Below are 17,173 nucleotides of genomic sequence, written 5' to 3'. Positions count from 1 at the left end.
CAGTAGTTACGATAATCAGATTGCACTGGGTTACGGCAGGACGTGACATGCATGCCCTTCCTTAATTGTAATGCCACCAGCGAAAATTATCCTCATTGCCGTTGCAAATACCTTTTCGTTCTTAATCGTCAGAAAGACACGCAGGAAAATGTCACAAAAATGTTCTAGAACAAACACGTAATTCTAAAGATTCCAAAGCAGTCAAACATTTCAGAAATTTCAAAAACATTTCAACACGTCTGATTCAATTTTAATAAATTGAATTACACGTTTTTACTTTGTGGTAATCTATAACTGGCTATATGACATGAATAAACTGGCTATATGACTAAATCTACGTTTCAAGGGCATGCATTCCGATTTGGGGTTCAATCATTTATCGACGAAGCTATATCACTGAGCACATATCGATCGACGAAGCATATATCACTGAGCACCGGGACAGAAGGACTAAACGTTTACGACTAAAATGCTGAAAAGTTAAAGTAAGCAGGAGTTTAGAAGAATAAAGGCGCTTTCTCGCAATTTTTCTGGCAACTAGTCCTGCAAAGCCTTTTGGGGGTCAAACTGCATTAAGCCAATTATGATTTATGCGTGGCTTGATGCAATTTGTCTCGAACAGATTTTGACGATTACAAATGCAAAGCATGCTTGACGGTGCAGACTTGTGCAACTTTTTGCAAAGTTCTCAATTAGGTTCAATAGTATTCATACACCCCGTATCACAGAGTTTTTCCAGATTCTATAAGATGTTTAATGGTGCTTTTCAATGGATCATAGTTATTAGCGTTTCCAGGAGACTGCTCTTTTAAACTGACTACACGCCATTTATCGCCACGGTTTGTCAAACAACACATGATGATGGCTTCTGATTTAACATCATTCTTCTTCGTATCATCATCATTCTTCTTCGTATCATCATCATTCTTCTTCGTATCATCAGCATTCTTCTTCGTATCATCAGCATTCTTCTTCGTATTATCACACAGTTTCTTGTTTGGATCCCCCGCATTGTAAAAATTCAGGCATGGTTTTAGGTATTTTGAAACATCTGGGGAATCTAGCACTCAAGGTAAACACCAGTCGATTAACTTCGGGTGGAATTGATTTTATGGACACAGTTATGGTGTGGTGACCAAGCTTGTCTTCATCTTTCATGACATCCCCGGAATGTCTGACTGCTGAGCTGCATTTGCTTGTTTTATTGCAGTAGTTGACCACTTCTTTAAATTCAGAGTTGCTGTAGAGGAATACAGAAGCATCAAGATAGTCTCATCACGATGATGCATGCGGCGTTTAAATTATAAGAATGGATTAATTTCTAAAGGTCTTCTTTTTTTAATGCACCTTGTGTATGATCAGCACATTTGACGATTGTAAGGCATTTAAATTTGTAGACCATTGTAGATTTCGATTGCCAGTTATGTTGAGCTTCTTTAATTTTTCAAAACCAATTAATTTAAGTTTTTCTAGCCTCTCATTATGGGATAAGTTTAAAGTCTTCAGATTTATCAAGGTGTGATTCGAATTATTTAACGAAACATATTCGAGAAGGTTCCCAGTTAAGTCAAGTTCCTCCAGCTTGTCCATTTTCAAAATATCACGAGGAATGTACGTAAGTTTGCATTCAATAACTGATAACTTTCTCAGCTTCTTGAACTTGTTGAAATATTTAAAATCTTCATTTACAAGTGGACAGCATTTTTCTAATATAAGTTCCTCACTGTTTTCAGTGAGGTGAAATATTGTAAGAGGAATTCCCGGAATACCCATTAACTCTAATATGGGGAGAGGTTTTTTCAATCGCGTCTTAAATCTTTCAACGGGCCAAAGACTTGTTAAATCATATTGCTGCAGCTTTTTTAGGTACGCCGCAAAACGAACTGCATATAACTTATTGGAATGGTGCAACAGATGGAACAGGAATTCCAGGTCATCTTTCGCCCGATAAGAAGTGAAATCCTCAATTGGAAGCTTTTCTCTGGTAAGCTCATATTGACAATTCCAGCACATTTTGAAACCAGTAGACACGAAAGTGCCGCCAAAAATTAAAAAGCTGAAGAGTAATGCTCCAGTATATATATACAAGACAACAACGAGACCGCTAGCAAGGCGATGTGAACAAATGAAATATTCATGAGGAACAGGGATGTGTATATCATCTGTTAATGTACAGGTCATATTCTGTTTCAAATTTTCTAGCCTAACCAAACTGCCGATGTTATATGCAAAGAAACCAATGGCAAACACTGATTGTAATCCACTTTGACACAGATAAAGCCTCCTTATTCCGATAATTTTGTGAGATGTTTCCATGTTATGTTTCAATTCCTTAACCTTTTCAAGTAACTTCTTCTTAGCACTGTCAGTTTCAAAATGATCCATACTTATACTTTGCAATGCCTCGTTAATCTCTGGAGGACTTTCCTTCTGGTTTGTGGCCATATCAATATCCAATATTTTTGTTAGTTCTATTTGAGAGACAGGGGACCTAAAACATTCTATTACTAGCATGACGAAATTTTCAATAAATGACGCCGTAGTCGGGAGTTTTAGCCACAATTCACCCAGAAAAAGGAGTACTAATGACTGACCAAGCAGTAGAATGTGAATCCAGGACAGCAGGCCTTTGCTGCATTCAGAATTAACAAATCCAGCATACTGGAGAGATGTTTTCGTGTCCGTAATTACATGAATATTTACTGTATTCCTGGAATTCACGGAACTGTATATTTCTTTACATATATTATGGTATTTCCAGGAGGTGTTTGACAAACCCGGACATCCAACAGCAGGCAAGCATTCGAAACTACCAAACGCAACTTGCGTAGCAGCGTATAATAAAGATAATAAGACCAAGAACTTCACAACATACTCAGCCAGCACGATCCACACAGGCTTCAGAATTCTGTGCTTCGTTTCTTCAATATCTATACTTAAAATATCACTCCATGACAACATTTCTTAACGTTTATTAACGAAAAAGGACCTGAACTCAATATTTATGGCTGTGCATTCCAATTGATTATGGCAACTAAGGCTATAGCAACGTTATTTGTATTAGGAATGAAGCAACAAGCTGACTGACCGCAGCGCATTTTTGAAAAGAAAAATCGATTCTTCCCATGAGAACTACGTACATGCAGATTACGGCCGTCTTTGGCCGTTGTATTAGCTCATTTTCCTAACCGTAGATCCGTGGAGCTGCATTTTTTTCCAAGCTTAGCCTATATGGAGAATGGAATTTCCATTTTTTCCCTATGAAATTGGGAAACCAATTGGGAGGAAAATATTCCCAAAGAAAAAAATATTTAGGCGTGCGGTTTTTGGAATGATTGCGTGAAGTGATATACCACCTGTCGCCGGATTGTGCCAGCAATTAGGCCTGATTCACACTTGTCCTTGCGATGAAAGCAATAAGCGTCCTTCTGAGTGTCCTTTTTTCGTGTTATTTTTTTGTAATTTATGCGGATTGCAGTGTTAATAAAACCCAGGAATTGACTAAACCACTGCCAGGACAATCAATAATGTGAATTACCTCATTATCCCAATGCCTCAAAGAGATTTTACGAGCACTCCTTTATGTTGGCTAAACGCGATCATTTATTTTTGCTAGTCCAACGCTGTACCAGGCCTGTTCGATTAGTTTCTATTTAAAAACGAATCCATTCTCTGATTTCTCTTCGATATGGTTTGTGGTGTTAATGCACTCTCCATTCGGAGCAATCTTCCAGCTCAAGATCAAGGTGGTGTAGCAAATTAAGGTCGAAAAACCAAAATTTTGCGCGGCAATATTGCAACTATGAATGGCTAAATCAGAGCTGATTTTAAGAAAGAGTTTTAAATTTTTTAAAATTGTTTAAAAAGCGGTATACATTTAGAGATATTTTTGTTTGTCATAAAGTTACGGCAGGATGTTACATGTAGCTATTAACAGCAACATTGAAAATTATCCTCATTGACATTGAACATAATCGTATTTGTTCTTTTTTCGGCCAGGCATGCAGGAAGTATGGGCCGCAAACACAACACGAGCAAATTTCAATCGCCACAGTCCTACACGTATTTCTCGCCAACCGATCAGTTCTGAGAAATTGTTCTAAGAGATGTAGACTTTTCGGGGTTTTCGATAAAAACCATGTTTTGTCACATGTCTAATTCAATTTTAATTAAGAAAATTGAATTACGTCACGTTTTTCTCCGAGTTGGCGCGGAGCGCCTGCGACTGGGAAATCAATTACACTCGGGTACAATGACAGAACATAGCGGAATCCAAAGTTGCCGAAATTCTATGTCATGGATCATGAACCATGAGCGTTCAATGGTCATGGTACTTGTGCGCACGCGCAAAATTTGAACGAGTGAAGAATGGTAATTAGGAACTTGCTGATTGGCTAAGATGAAACGTTTGTGTTTCAGTCACTGGTTTCAGTGAAAAACGTCAGCAATCTAACTGTCATTTTGAAAACTACTTTTAAAAAAATGTTTCGAAAACACAATATGAAAGAGTTTAAAATATTATCAGAACTGGAAGAGTTAACAGTGAAAACGAACAACTCGTTGTTTATAATCCTTGAAATGGTAGGAGTCTACTTTGTTTATTTCGAGGTTTATTTCGTGTTTGCTGTACATTCATGACCTTCGTACAGAATGTCGTTTTGCTCGCTTTTGCGAAGACATAACCGACTATTTAAGGTTTACATCATCGTTTTAACTTAAAAGCGTAACTTCGGAGTTTTGATATCACAAATATATCACTTTCAAGCTTTTATAGAGTCGACTGCAATCACCGCATGAATTCAACAATCGAAAAACAACATTCGACGTTTACTGCTTGGTTATTTATATTATTTATGTTGTTTTCACGTTTTGAAGGTTTAGTTATAGTGAAGTATTAACTCTCACTTGAACTGTGAAAGTCTATAACTTCATGCAACGTAATGCAGCAAGAAAAAGGGTGATTTCACTTCATCTTTAATTTTAATACGACTGTGTTTGTTTCCGAAAAGTTTGAAACATCAGCTACCGGCTTTACATTTTATAATAGGTCATTTCAAAATATTGAAGGTTAGGTCTGGCTAGCTCAGGAAATATTTTGCTTCGTTTGAAATGGGGAGGGGTTGCTGCATGCATGTATTTCTAGTACATTGTAGTAAACTATAATAACGGGATATGTGCATGAAGTAAACATAAAACTATATGAATTGATATATACTCGGCCTTATACCATTGATATACGCCTTAATTAATTGTGGTTCAGCACTGATGAGGGTAAAGTTCTCATTTAGGTTTAAATGTTATTTACTACAGCATTTTCCCCGATTCTATAAGTTGTCTAATGGTGTTCTTTAAAGGACCATAATCCTTAGCGTTTCCAGGAGACTGCTCTTTTAAACTGACTACACGCCATTTATCGCCACGGTTTGTCAAACAACACATGATGATGGCTTCTGATTTAACAGCATCCTCCATCGTATCATCACACAGTTTGTTGCCTGGATCCCCTGCATTGTAAAATTCCAGGCATGGTTTTAGATATTTTGAAACATCTGGGGAATTCCTAGCACTCAAGGTAAACACCAGTCGGTTAACTTCGGGTGGAATTGATTTTATGGACACAGCTATGGTGTGATGACCAAGCTTCTTTTTATCATCCATGTCATCCCCTGAATGTGTGACTGCTGAGCTGCATTTGCTTGTCTTATTGCAGTAGTTGACCACTTCTTTAAATTCAGAGTCGCTGTAGAGGAATACAGAAGCATCAAGATAGTCCTGAGTTCTAAACCAATCCAAATTTAGCAATTCGAAAAACCAATTTCTATGTGGATATCCCCAGAAAAGATCAAAGATGACTTTATCAAGTTTCTCAGGAATTGCATACAATAATATCACCAGGTATATTTCACTATTGGGCTTGACATCATAATCTCTTAACTTTAAATCTTTGTCATTCTTATCACTTATCTAAAAAAACCCAACACACACTGTGAACACAAAATCATGGTATCAGGTATTCATCTGGTACTTATGACCTCCAAGAAGTGCTATATTCTATATGTGGTTACAATCAGTATGCACAAGGTTAATTTGAAGCCGATCGAAACAGAAAGAGGAACAGAAGAATTTTGTAATTTGTAATAGGAATGGCATAGCAAGAAATATGGTAGCAGGTGTTAAATCTTACTCTGATTTACTTTTATTACCCCCTCCCTTAAACAACTAAAATGTTTGAGGTATGTTCTAGTTTATTCCATGTAGTACTACACATGCTTTCATAAATGACTTTTAAGCTGACAAACATTGCATATACATTGAATATTATTCCCTAAAAAACACTATACCTTCAACTCCACATTATTGTATAACAGACATTGCTTCTTCAAAGGAATCTTGAATTTTTTTTCGACAAGAGATTTCAAATCAAAAATTGTTTGGTTTGGGTCATAAACAATTATAATGCTCTCTCCAGCCAGAGTAGTTATAACAAGTGGAACACCACCAACCACTGTTGGTTCAACCACTGTTGGTTCAACCACTGTTGGCTTCTCACAAAAAAAAAATTCCAAAGCCTGGACATATTTTATGTAGTTTGGGTTGTCTTCAGTAAAATCACAAGCACTTGTTCTTATCTTTTACTGATTTGTTGCACACTATATTTAAGCAATGAAAAGAATTCTTCTGTTGAGCAGTGCGGTTGTAGTACACTAGGTGTTTCTATGAACTGTAGAATGGACTGTAGTATATCTTCCAGTAAGATTAATCACAAGAGCATTTGGGGATGGATGGCGTTTACAATTGCATCATCGTGTAAAATATTAATAGACACTCCGTCATCTTCAGGCTTCTCAACTTTGAAAACAGAAACTATGGAAACTTGATAACGATTTGCAGTGTTTATTTCTTTATATTTTATCAAATTCTGCTATGTACGCTACAAAATACATACCTAATATTAGACGTCCTCAATTTAACTACGTACTATATAGTATTCGAGTTTAGTTTTATATACGTACCCTAAGACAATGCAGCAATGGATGTTGTCTAGTACACTGCTCTGTGAGATGCTCGTGTGGAAACTCTTTCGATAACTTGTCTTCATGACAACAATGGCAACTCATTTCTGGAATTGATAACGCGTATATGGCCCGAGAGAGGAATCACTTTTGGCAAGTGAATATTCCTAATTAATGTAGAAGTTGCCAGCAAATTATTACAGCGAACTCACGAAAGTCGAAATATGCATCAGAATTCACAATAACAAGATCGACAGAGTGAGCCGGTGAGGGCTATTTGACTATTTCAGATCCGTCGGAATCTGTCAGAGCCAGTGACTGCCGCAATCTCAATTTCAGGATTTTCCGCGCGCGTCCGAAAAGGCCTGATTACTAGATGGTCTAACAGATCTGAAAAAGCGAAATAGTCTCCACCCGAAAAATACCCCAAACACCCCCGCGCGCTCGCTTTTTTTCAGCTGACCTCTATACAATATTTGAATGCAACGCTATATATTTTACTACTAAAGGCTGCCCCACCCCTTGTTCTGCTTTTGATGTCTCGTGACATGTATTTCGAAGACGCTCAACAATGAGGAAGCCTGTGCAGAAGAAAAACGAGGTTTTTATCGACTATTTAACGCAGGAAGATCGACACTGAAGGTGCTACTTCTTTGTTAAATGTTGCATGAACAGTTGATGTTTTTATTTATTTGATATTCTTAGCTACTTTAGGATATTTCAGCATACAATGTTGTTTGTGTTGCTGTTTACCGGCTACGATTTTTAAATAACTCTTACGGTTGAGATTGAAGTGACTCTCTAGCTATAGTGCAAATTAACGTTGCAATCTTGCATGTCATTGCAAAGCTTCCGGACATAAAGATTATGTCATATTATTAAAGTAGAAGCGTTGCAAACCTAAATATGTTGTATGTATTCAGACAGCATATCGTATTACAAAAAGGATAGAATTTCAAAATCTAAACATTCCGTTAGTTGGCATACGGGTATCCTTCGCTGACTGGAATTCGTGCTATAAAAACTTTGGTTCATATTTAGCTGCAAGTAAACCCTAGAGCTTACAATAGCGTGTAATAGTGTGTTCACTAATGTATTATTTAAATGGTTCATGTTGTTTATGCGCGTAGCAATACGTAGCGATCTATATTATGAAAGTAGTACCAAATCCACCATAAAACTTAACATAAAAATCTCTTACAACTCGTTTTTTTAACGGTATAAGACGAACTGCGCCATAATTTGGTTTGCGATTAGTTCAAATGTTTGGAGATACGATCTTCAATGAGCGTCGCATCGTGTTGTGACTCTCCAATGAGCGTCGCATCGTGTTGTGACAGTACATCATACCCTATGTTGAAGCAGGCCCTGCCCCTAGGTAACAAATTAGCCGATTGCTTTTAGTAAAATATAAAATATATTTCGCGCTATAACACACTTGCGACGACGAATAAAAATAACAAAAAAACAAAACAAAACTTGATTATCGTATCGGCCATGACTATCGTAATATTTCAGTAAATACTTTTTTAGCACTACCCAACCGGCCGTACGTCTAAATTGATCCATCCCTATTTGTATTAAAACGGATTTTTACAGACAAAATTCCTGCCTAGACTACGCCGACGAGTTTCCCGTCCTTAATATGAATTCGGCTTAGACCATTTGAAATATTTAAGTGTCAGACACAGTGGAGATAGTTCGCAAAACACATTTTGTGCGAGAAACAGTGAAATTTAATATCTTAAATTAAATCTTCGCCTAAGTTGAACTATTTTGACTTGGTTAGGCGAATGCATGCGACATTCATCGATATTATTGTGCTTCGACTTTGCAGCCATTCATCCGAAACAGGCTACAAACAACTAGACCCAAACCAATGAACCAAACACACATAGCATAATTCTTATAGCCAGAATAATGGCAGCCAGGCCAATACATTGTTTCTTGTTTCCCAGAACACGATCGGCCAACCTGTGAAATCGGTTAATCGGGGGGAAAACGCTTGGCAACTTATTTTTAATCTTACTTATGGCCATGACTTTGTCCTGCTGATAGGACAGGAAACAAATCATACGGATCCAGAAACACTATATAAATACAATGACAAATATGCATATTTATCTGGTACTAAGGTGGTGTTATACTATGTAACTTTTCTTGCAACTTGCAACGCAATTCTACTTCTAAGGCATCTGAGGCTGACAAATGCGAACATTTCTCACGATCTGCTAACGTTTTCTTTGCATTTCGAACACTCTTTACAGGCTTTACAAACTAACATCCCTCAAAATTCTAATTGCATTGCAAGTTGCAAGGAAAATTGCATAGTGTAACAACATCTTAACCAATCCTGCTGGCACACTTTGAAGAATATTGTGCCTGTAGAGTGTAATAGACAATATGTAGCTATATCTTGTGACTTTATGCTTCTTCTCGTAGCTGTAAATAAAAAAAACGCTCCCGGAAAGACGGGAAAGTTTTGTATTACTTTTGCAGGAAATTTCATTTTCATTTTTTCATTTTGCCGCCAGGAAGCGGTAGGTGTAGCCCGCTATTGGGTTTGCTTTTAGTTAAATATTTATATAACCAAGGAGCAGCGTGGCAGCGTCTTCAAACAACTTAGCATCAAATGTGGTATAACAACTGCCAAAATAGACGAAACACTTCTCGACGTTCCAACCTGAGGGCCTTCGTCAGGAGAGTTAAAGGACGTGAACGCGACGACGACGGCTATCAATACAATGGGTTATTGAAAAGAAATGAATATTTTAAAGACCCATGCTGGGTTTTAGGCGTCGTCTTCGTTCTGTTTACAACGGGAAAACGTCGTTTTTTACGTCGTGGCTACAACGGTGTTTAACACAATGTTTTTAACGCCTTATATCTCACTAAATCGGTACAATTAATAAAATACAACAACCACTTTGCCATAGCATTTATTTAAAGGAGAATTTCAGCCGCGTCGTATTCGTGTTGCCGTCCAATATGCTTAAAGTCCCTACTAACTCTCCTGACGAAGGCCCTCAGGTCGACACGTCGAGAAGTGTTTTGTCTATTTTGGCAGTTGTTATACCACATTTGATGTTAAATATTTATATATGCATTCTATGCACAACGACATGAAGTATCACCTTCCATAATTCAACTGCAGACATATTATCGCAGGCGCTACTTCGTGCGTTGCAGTGTAATGTATTATGTATAACATATACGACAGAAACTCTTGTGATGGTGAATGCTTCCTAATTTTCTATGCATTCGCATGTACATTTCATTGACATGCGCAAGAAGTATGTGTTTTTTTATATGGATGGGGCTATTTTACTGAGAACCAAAACACTCGTAGAACTCATATTACGCGTATTTTCCGTATGTCACGTTTAGGGGTGACATAACGAGTTTAAAAAATTTTCCCGCCATTTTCATTGCTGTTGTTATGAAAATACAAATGGCCTTTGGTTCGTATATAAAACGAAATTAACGTTGGATATACAAACGAAGGCTTAAAAGACATCCTTAGATAAGTAAAGTTTATTTTACTTTAATTTTAAGGTTATAATTTGAAAAGTATTCGTTTTTATAATGGTCTTCCACGGCTTATTTACTTGTCGTCTTTGTGTGTATTTTTGTCACTCTGAATTTAGTCCATATAATAAACAGAACATTACACGGTTTGCTCGAAGATATGGATTTTACAATTCTTGTGGTTCATTCCTGAGAAAAAAGTGTTTAGAGTCAATAAAGGTTAGAGATAATAAAGGTTTTGCATATAAGTTATGAGACACAATACAATGGAACAATAAAGGTCAGGGTAAAATCCTAATTAATAAAATGTTTTGTTTCTTGTGTTCTTGATACATTTCGAAGAAAAAAATATCCAAGATCGATTAGGGAGACCTCTTAGATTGCATCCCTTAAATGTTTCTATATTAATAGTAAGAATCGTAATTTTGTTGTAGTGAACCATCTTTAATAAACTATTGTCGATCAGTATTATGCAAATAAAACCTAATCGGTTCTAGGAAAAAAACAAGGAATTACATCTCAGCTATGTACATAAACAAATTTTGAGAGATAAAATATTAAGAGATAGAAAGCAAAAAATAACAATCATAGCTGGCAGGTTTGCATGGTTAAAGAAAAATCAACTTTCGACAGAAATTCGAACGTTATCTGAAAAATTGCGAGTTCCTTATGAGTATAATAATTAAAAAATATTTTCGGAAGGTGAGGTGAATAACGATGAATAAAATCGAGACGAAGTCGAGTTTTTTATTGCATTTATTACCTAGGCGAATAATTGCGAATAACATGTTGTGGACATATTTATTTACCTGCGTAAAACAAATATCTCGACCGTTTACAAAAAATAAGTTTAGAAATTGAATTTTGGCCTGAATTTGCCAAAGCTTCTTTTGCTAAATAAAGATCTTTCGCCCTCTATTGATGTTAGGAACCAAGATCCAACGTTTAATTTGTAGAGATATAATATTTTTGGCTATTAACACCTACCTATTGGTATAACTAAAACGGTTATCAGTTTTTTCTGATATTATTTTTATTTCAGCTCCATGTTGAAAACGAAAAAATTCTGAATGGCAGAAGCATTTCCCGGAGCTGGAAAGGCTTTACCTGCTGGCAGAAAATTTAAGATCACCATCGGCGGAGACAAGATAGGAGTTCTGTATACTGATAATAGTCTAATTAGGGAATTAATCAGCTTAGACGTTACAAGAAGAGTTGATGGCGACATTGAAAATGTCCTTCTGGAAGTTTTCGAAATTCGACCAGGAAGTTTGCATGTTGAGTTACATTGTTTCACAGACGAAAGGTTTCTGGAAGTCTTTGCGGATTACGAATCAGGAAGGATGAAGGAACGATTGCAGGAAGAATTTTCTCGGGTTGGAATTAAAGTGGAAGGACTGAAGGTGAAGATTGAAAACATGGAGGAGGTGAATGAAACAAGGGAAGCCATTGAATATAGGTATTTCTTCAAATCAAATTTTCGGTAAACGTCCTCAGAGAGAAAAAACTACTTCCATATTAAACCCGTTTCCCACTACGCGAATTTATTCGCGCCAACTGACAAAAATAGGAAGCGATTCTACCCTTTCGTGCCGAATTTTTTCGCAAGCCAATCACATCACTGCCACTGGATTTCCGTTCGCGTCGCGCGAATAAATTCGTCTAGTAGAAAACGGGCTTTAATATCACTATGATTTTAGTCGATTCTGACTTGCATGTGCGCTCTCAGTAATGCGCCGACCGAACATCTCTCGGCTGAAACAAGATGGCGCTTTAGATCGAGCGAGGGTCGGAAAAAAAGCCCGATATAATATTGTTGTGATATTCAGTTTACCAATTTTCTTTATTTTTCTACGTTTACGCCTTTTGAAAATACACGAGCTTCGGTTCACAGCATTCACATGTCTCAAAGGGAGAGAGATTTTGTTGACATTTGATTGTGATGCAATGATGGCATTTGGTCAAATTTGGTCACAGGTAGCCCGCTATCGTGTAGCTTCACGTGAAGTATCTTAATCCTTAATTCGACTGCTGCAGGCGCCGCCATTTTTTTTCAGAATTTCAGTGCACTTCACACTTTAATTATGTATTATGTATATATGTAAACATATGATCAGCTAAATTTGATCTAACGAAATGAAAAATCACGACAGAAAAACATCAAGTTATATAGAAATATAAGAATAGAGAGACTGTTCTGAACAAATTTATTGGTTTTGCTTTTGACAGTAACTACAAAGCAACAGGACTTACTTAATGAAACAGACATTTAATGCAACATTGCATTTAAATTTCGATCCTCCTAAATGTAATATGAGAGGGAAGCCCACAATTCCTGTTACTCATTGACTTTGAAAACAATTTTATGAACACAATTTTCATACTTTTCATACGTTTCGAGTCTGCAACACACTCCAGAGGCGTCTTCAAGCCAATTTTCCGCAATACGATTCCTCGCAGGCAGAGCTAACCAGTCGCTTCCAAATTCCTCGTCGTGGTCGTAGCATCCCAACCAGCACTCACGACAATACTTCGTCAGGACAACCAGCCACACGGCACACATCGTCAAGTCTCTCAAACAACTTTAATCTAAGGCAAAACATCGATATATCTGCTCATAACATAGATTTATGAGTTATAACACCGATTTATTTGTTTACAACATCGATATATTGTGCATGACATAAATATATGTGTTTTGAACATTTTGTCCCTAAAAAAACTTCATAGAATACCAAGGTGTATGGTGTTGATATATGATACTGAGGAAGTGGATAATGAAGCCCATTCCAGCTACAGAACAGAACAAATATTTGCATTAATTTCTTAAAGCACTACTAAAGCACTATTAAAGCAAGCAATTTCAGAATCAACATGCAAGATTGAACAGGTTCCCAGCAGGTCATAAACAGAGTACATAATTTGAAGCTACATGGTATAACAAAAGAGTGAAATTATATTCTTGAATAGAAACAAAATCATGTGAATAGGCCGGGCACTTTCTGCGCAATTTCGGACCAGGTGCAAGTAAGGTGCAAGCGTTGCTTTAACTAACAAACGTTCATATACACTCGAATTTTTTGTTTTTCTACATCGCGTGAAAAATTTTTTGCTCAAATTTTTCGCAAGCGCGATTGGAAAGTAGCGCATTCTCTCACTGGCTGGGAACAGGGCCCTTATATAGTATATAATAATGCATATACTAAATAAAAAAACTTATAATAATAATATATAGCTAATAATACATATACTATATACTTAGGGCCTAATTCTACGGCCGCTTTTTCTCGGCAAAATGCGAAATATAAATATTTCGCATTTCGGTTGAAAATTTGGCCCGTGGAATTAGGGCTTTATACTATAGTAAGCGCCCTGATTGGGAAATTCACGTGACAGCTGTCCAACCTCCTCTGATTTGCACCCGAAGCCAAAGCGTTAGTGTTTTTCCAAGTTTTGTTTTGTTTTTCAAAAAAAGAATGTAGCTACTTTTGTTTTTGTATCACAAGAGTTGGTAAGCATGAAACGAGTTTTCGAGCATTAATTCAAGAGCTTTATCCTACAGATTGTATAGGAAATATTAAACAATTACTTAATGGTTGCCGTGTTTGGATGGCCTGATCCAAACACGCGGGAATGTTGCGAGAGTTAACGAGCCGAAAGGGGAGTTTATCTCACTGGTGTCTTGGAGTGCTAACCTGGTTACACCATTCTCGTAATTCTGTTTAGAGAGTTCATCGCTGAACATGGCATACTCGATCCTATGGCTTCTACAACTAGCGATCAGCAAGCTGATACGGGAGGAAAAAGTGCTCCCGAAGGCCGATTATTTGTGAAAGGACATAGGCCAGATTTTATATTGCCACAAACACCAACCGACCCAAAGACGGTAAGAACTTTTGTCATGCATGGTTTAGTGTGTAGGATATTCTTTTTGGGTAAAATGATTGCGGTGCCCGCGCCAAGTTTGGCACCGCATTATATTCTGCCTGTGAGTTTGTTTGTTCGCATCAATACGTTTCCTTAATCGCCTAGTAAAAATTCCTTGCACATGCTTGGAATGCTTGGAATTTTTTCCTAATTATTACTATTAATCTTGTTGTACGTTCGCCAAATTCCTTTTTTAAAGGAACGTTCTTTTTTCAATTTCAATCTCAAACTCTGATAATTGCGTGTATCTCTGCTTTTATGCACCCAAGAAGGACAAAAATACCACCATTCGATTCAGCGTAAGAAATTATACTAACAGATCTTAAATATATTACTAAACAAAAGTATTCGCAGCGATTTATGACGTTTGAAAGACAAACGAAATTGAATTGTTGACAAATCGCTCAAAATTACTCTGCTATACTTAAATGTATATGTGATGTTGCTACTCTGTGGTCGCGGGTTCGATTCCCACCGTGGTCAAGCTAATTTTTCAGCTTGCCCGGTTGGTGACTCAGAGTAGCAACATCACATATACATTTAATATACACACCTGAGTCTTTGCATTATAACTATCAATTTAAGACACACAGATATGGAAGGGACTAGACTCAGTTCCGAAATATCAAACACTCGAACCGTCTTGACCTTGTAGCTCAGTTGGAAGAGCATTGGACTAGCAAACCAAAGGTCGCGGGTTCGATTCCCACCGTGGTCAAGCTAATTTTTCAGCTTGCCCGGTTGGTGACTCAGAGTAGCAACATCACATATACATTTAATATACACACCTGAGTCTTTGCATTATAACTAGTTAGGTCACGAACGTTTCAAGCACTGTCTCGTATTTAATTATCGTGTATTTTATGGAAATTAGTGAATAGTGTAGATAAATTAATTAATAGATAGGCCGGAACAGCACGAAAATGGCCTTGAGAGGTTGTTATTATCATATATTAAATTCACGTGTTTACATGTCCCCACTCTTTTGTGGTTCATTTGGAATCCAAGTTAAACGGCGGATTAGCAAGTGAACTCAGAAATCTGATAGTTGTTTTTTAACCAAGCGCTGTTATACTCTGTTATTCAAATATGATTCAAACAATTTTAACTGGATTCCTTTTACTGCATGCGAAGAAATTACGCCTCTTCAGCAGGTTGCTAAATCTGTCGACTTCTCTTATACAGGTCACTTTCTATGTTCTGATTCTCGGAGAGACTCGTTCCCTAATAGCAAGAATCGTTATTGGCAATGATACAATTATACGACTTTTTCCAGTTCCGGGAGAAAAGAATATGTGGTTTGGTAGTGTACCATTCAATCGTGAACTGATCAAAAACAAATTGAAGTATAGATATAATTTGAATGTACTGGGCGATTTTTCTTTTTTTTCTTTATATCAAGAGAGTCTTAACCGTTTATTACAAGAACACAGCGGTTTTACGGAAAGATGTGAAAGATCGATTGTAAATCAAGTTAACTTTGATGTATTTCACTTACGCGATAGACATCTCCCAGAAGCAGTGGAATTTTACTTGAAATGGTTCTTCCAGTTTGTAAACGACTTGACAATTTCTGACATTCTTACTTTCGTCCAAGGCTTCAAAAACAGCGATATTGGTTTCAAGGACCTAACCAAAGAATATGTAGAAAAGTTGCTTTCTTGGATTGTGAAACAGACTTCGGACATTTCCACTAACGAGGTGCAGCGATTATACTTATGCATGATTCTGAGTCATCTTAATGAAAATTTTCGTGGAATAAAGCTACAACTCAATGATATAAAGGAAAAAGTTGTTGTTGACTGTTTGCTGAAGTGTCTTAGAACTTGTGCACATAGCAACTTCCTTTCAGAATCAGATTGCGTGCTTTTACGTGAGATTGCAATAATTTTGGTACAAAAGAGTAGCAGTCCAGGATGGCTCACACTCGCAGCACATTTTTATCCTTATCTTGGAATCAGATTTCTCCTTAATGTCACATCCGATCAATTTCCTAAAATCTCATACGATTTCGAACAGTACGAGAGCCTTGTCGCACAGCTCTTTTCGTGTTTTAAAGTGGAAAGTCGGGTTGATCAGTTCGAGCACCAACAATTGCTCGGATTGGTTCTGGAAAGTGCTCCGAATTTGGTCGCAGGTATGAATCTATTTGAACGTTTGGAAATGTCAAAGTTGTTTGCTTCTGAAGACAAAAAGATCATTTTTTTTGTCCTTTATTTCGAGAAGGCACAGAACATGACTGAAACAAAAAAAGATTCACGAATGCGACCAGATGAATTTCACCAAACATCAAAGGAAATTGCGGACAAGAACCCGGAATCGCTAGTTTCAACAAAGCATGATTACAGCAAATCAAATGATGAGTTGGAGAGCGATATCAAGGATCCTGATGTGAGCAAACTTACTGAAATACTGATGACTGTTTCAATGTCTGCTTCGCTTTTCCATCATAATTTACTAAAGGCAATTCTAAGTAACGACAATTTCAAAGAAAGTTGGTCGAAAATTGCATACCAAGATAAAGTGAACATTTGTAAATCATGGGTTGTCTCCGAAATCAATAACATCAACATTGCAATCGGTGTTGACAGGGTAGAAAAGGCTGTAGCAGTTTATCAATGCATCGATGTCTTGATGCGATGTTCCGTCAATGTTTCCATACAAGAAACTCTCACTCAAGATGTGTATACACGTGTTATGGAGAG

General features: G+C 37.1%; 1 protein-coding gene and 1 non-coding gene across 2 annotated transcripts; one reads left to right on the top strand and one right to left on the bottom strand.

Annotated features, from left to right (window-relative positions):
* Positions 1-5,073: 5,073 nt before the first annotated feature.
* Positions 5,074-9,052, bottom strand: LOC114520184. The gene is made up of 3 exons (XM_028540411.1): positions 9,043-9,052; positions 6,342-6,598; positions 5,074-5,964 (listed from the first exon to the last, which is right to left on the bottom strand). The coding sequence occupies exons 1-3, from the start codon at positions 9,050-9,052 to the stop codon at positions 5,305-5,307; spliced, it is 927 nt and encodes a 308-aa protein (XP_028396212.1). The 3' UTR covers positions 5,074-5,304.
* Positions 9,053-15,113: 6,061 nt separating this feature from the next.
* On the top strand, positions 15,114-15,186 carry Trnaa-agc. The gene has a single exon. It is a non-coding gene; the product is annotated as a tRNA-Ala (tRNA).
* Positions 15,187-17,173: the final 1,987 nt, after the last annotated feature.

Source organism: Dendronephthya gigantea, unplaced genomic scaffold (genome assembly GCF_004324835.1).
Source record: "Dendronephthya gigantea isolate DGI-Jeju-01 unplaced genomic scaffold, DenGig_1.0 000015F, whole genome shotgun sequence".
Lineage (NCBI taxonomy): Eukaryota > Metazoa > Cnidaria > Anthozoa > Malacalcyonacea > Nephtheidae > Dendronephthya > Dendronephthya gigantea.
This window is presented reverse-complemented; position numbering and strand designations above follow the sequence as displayed.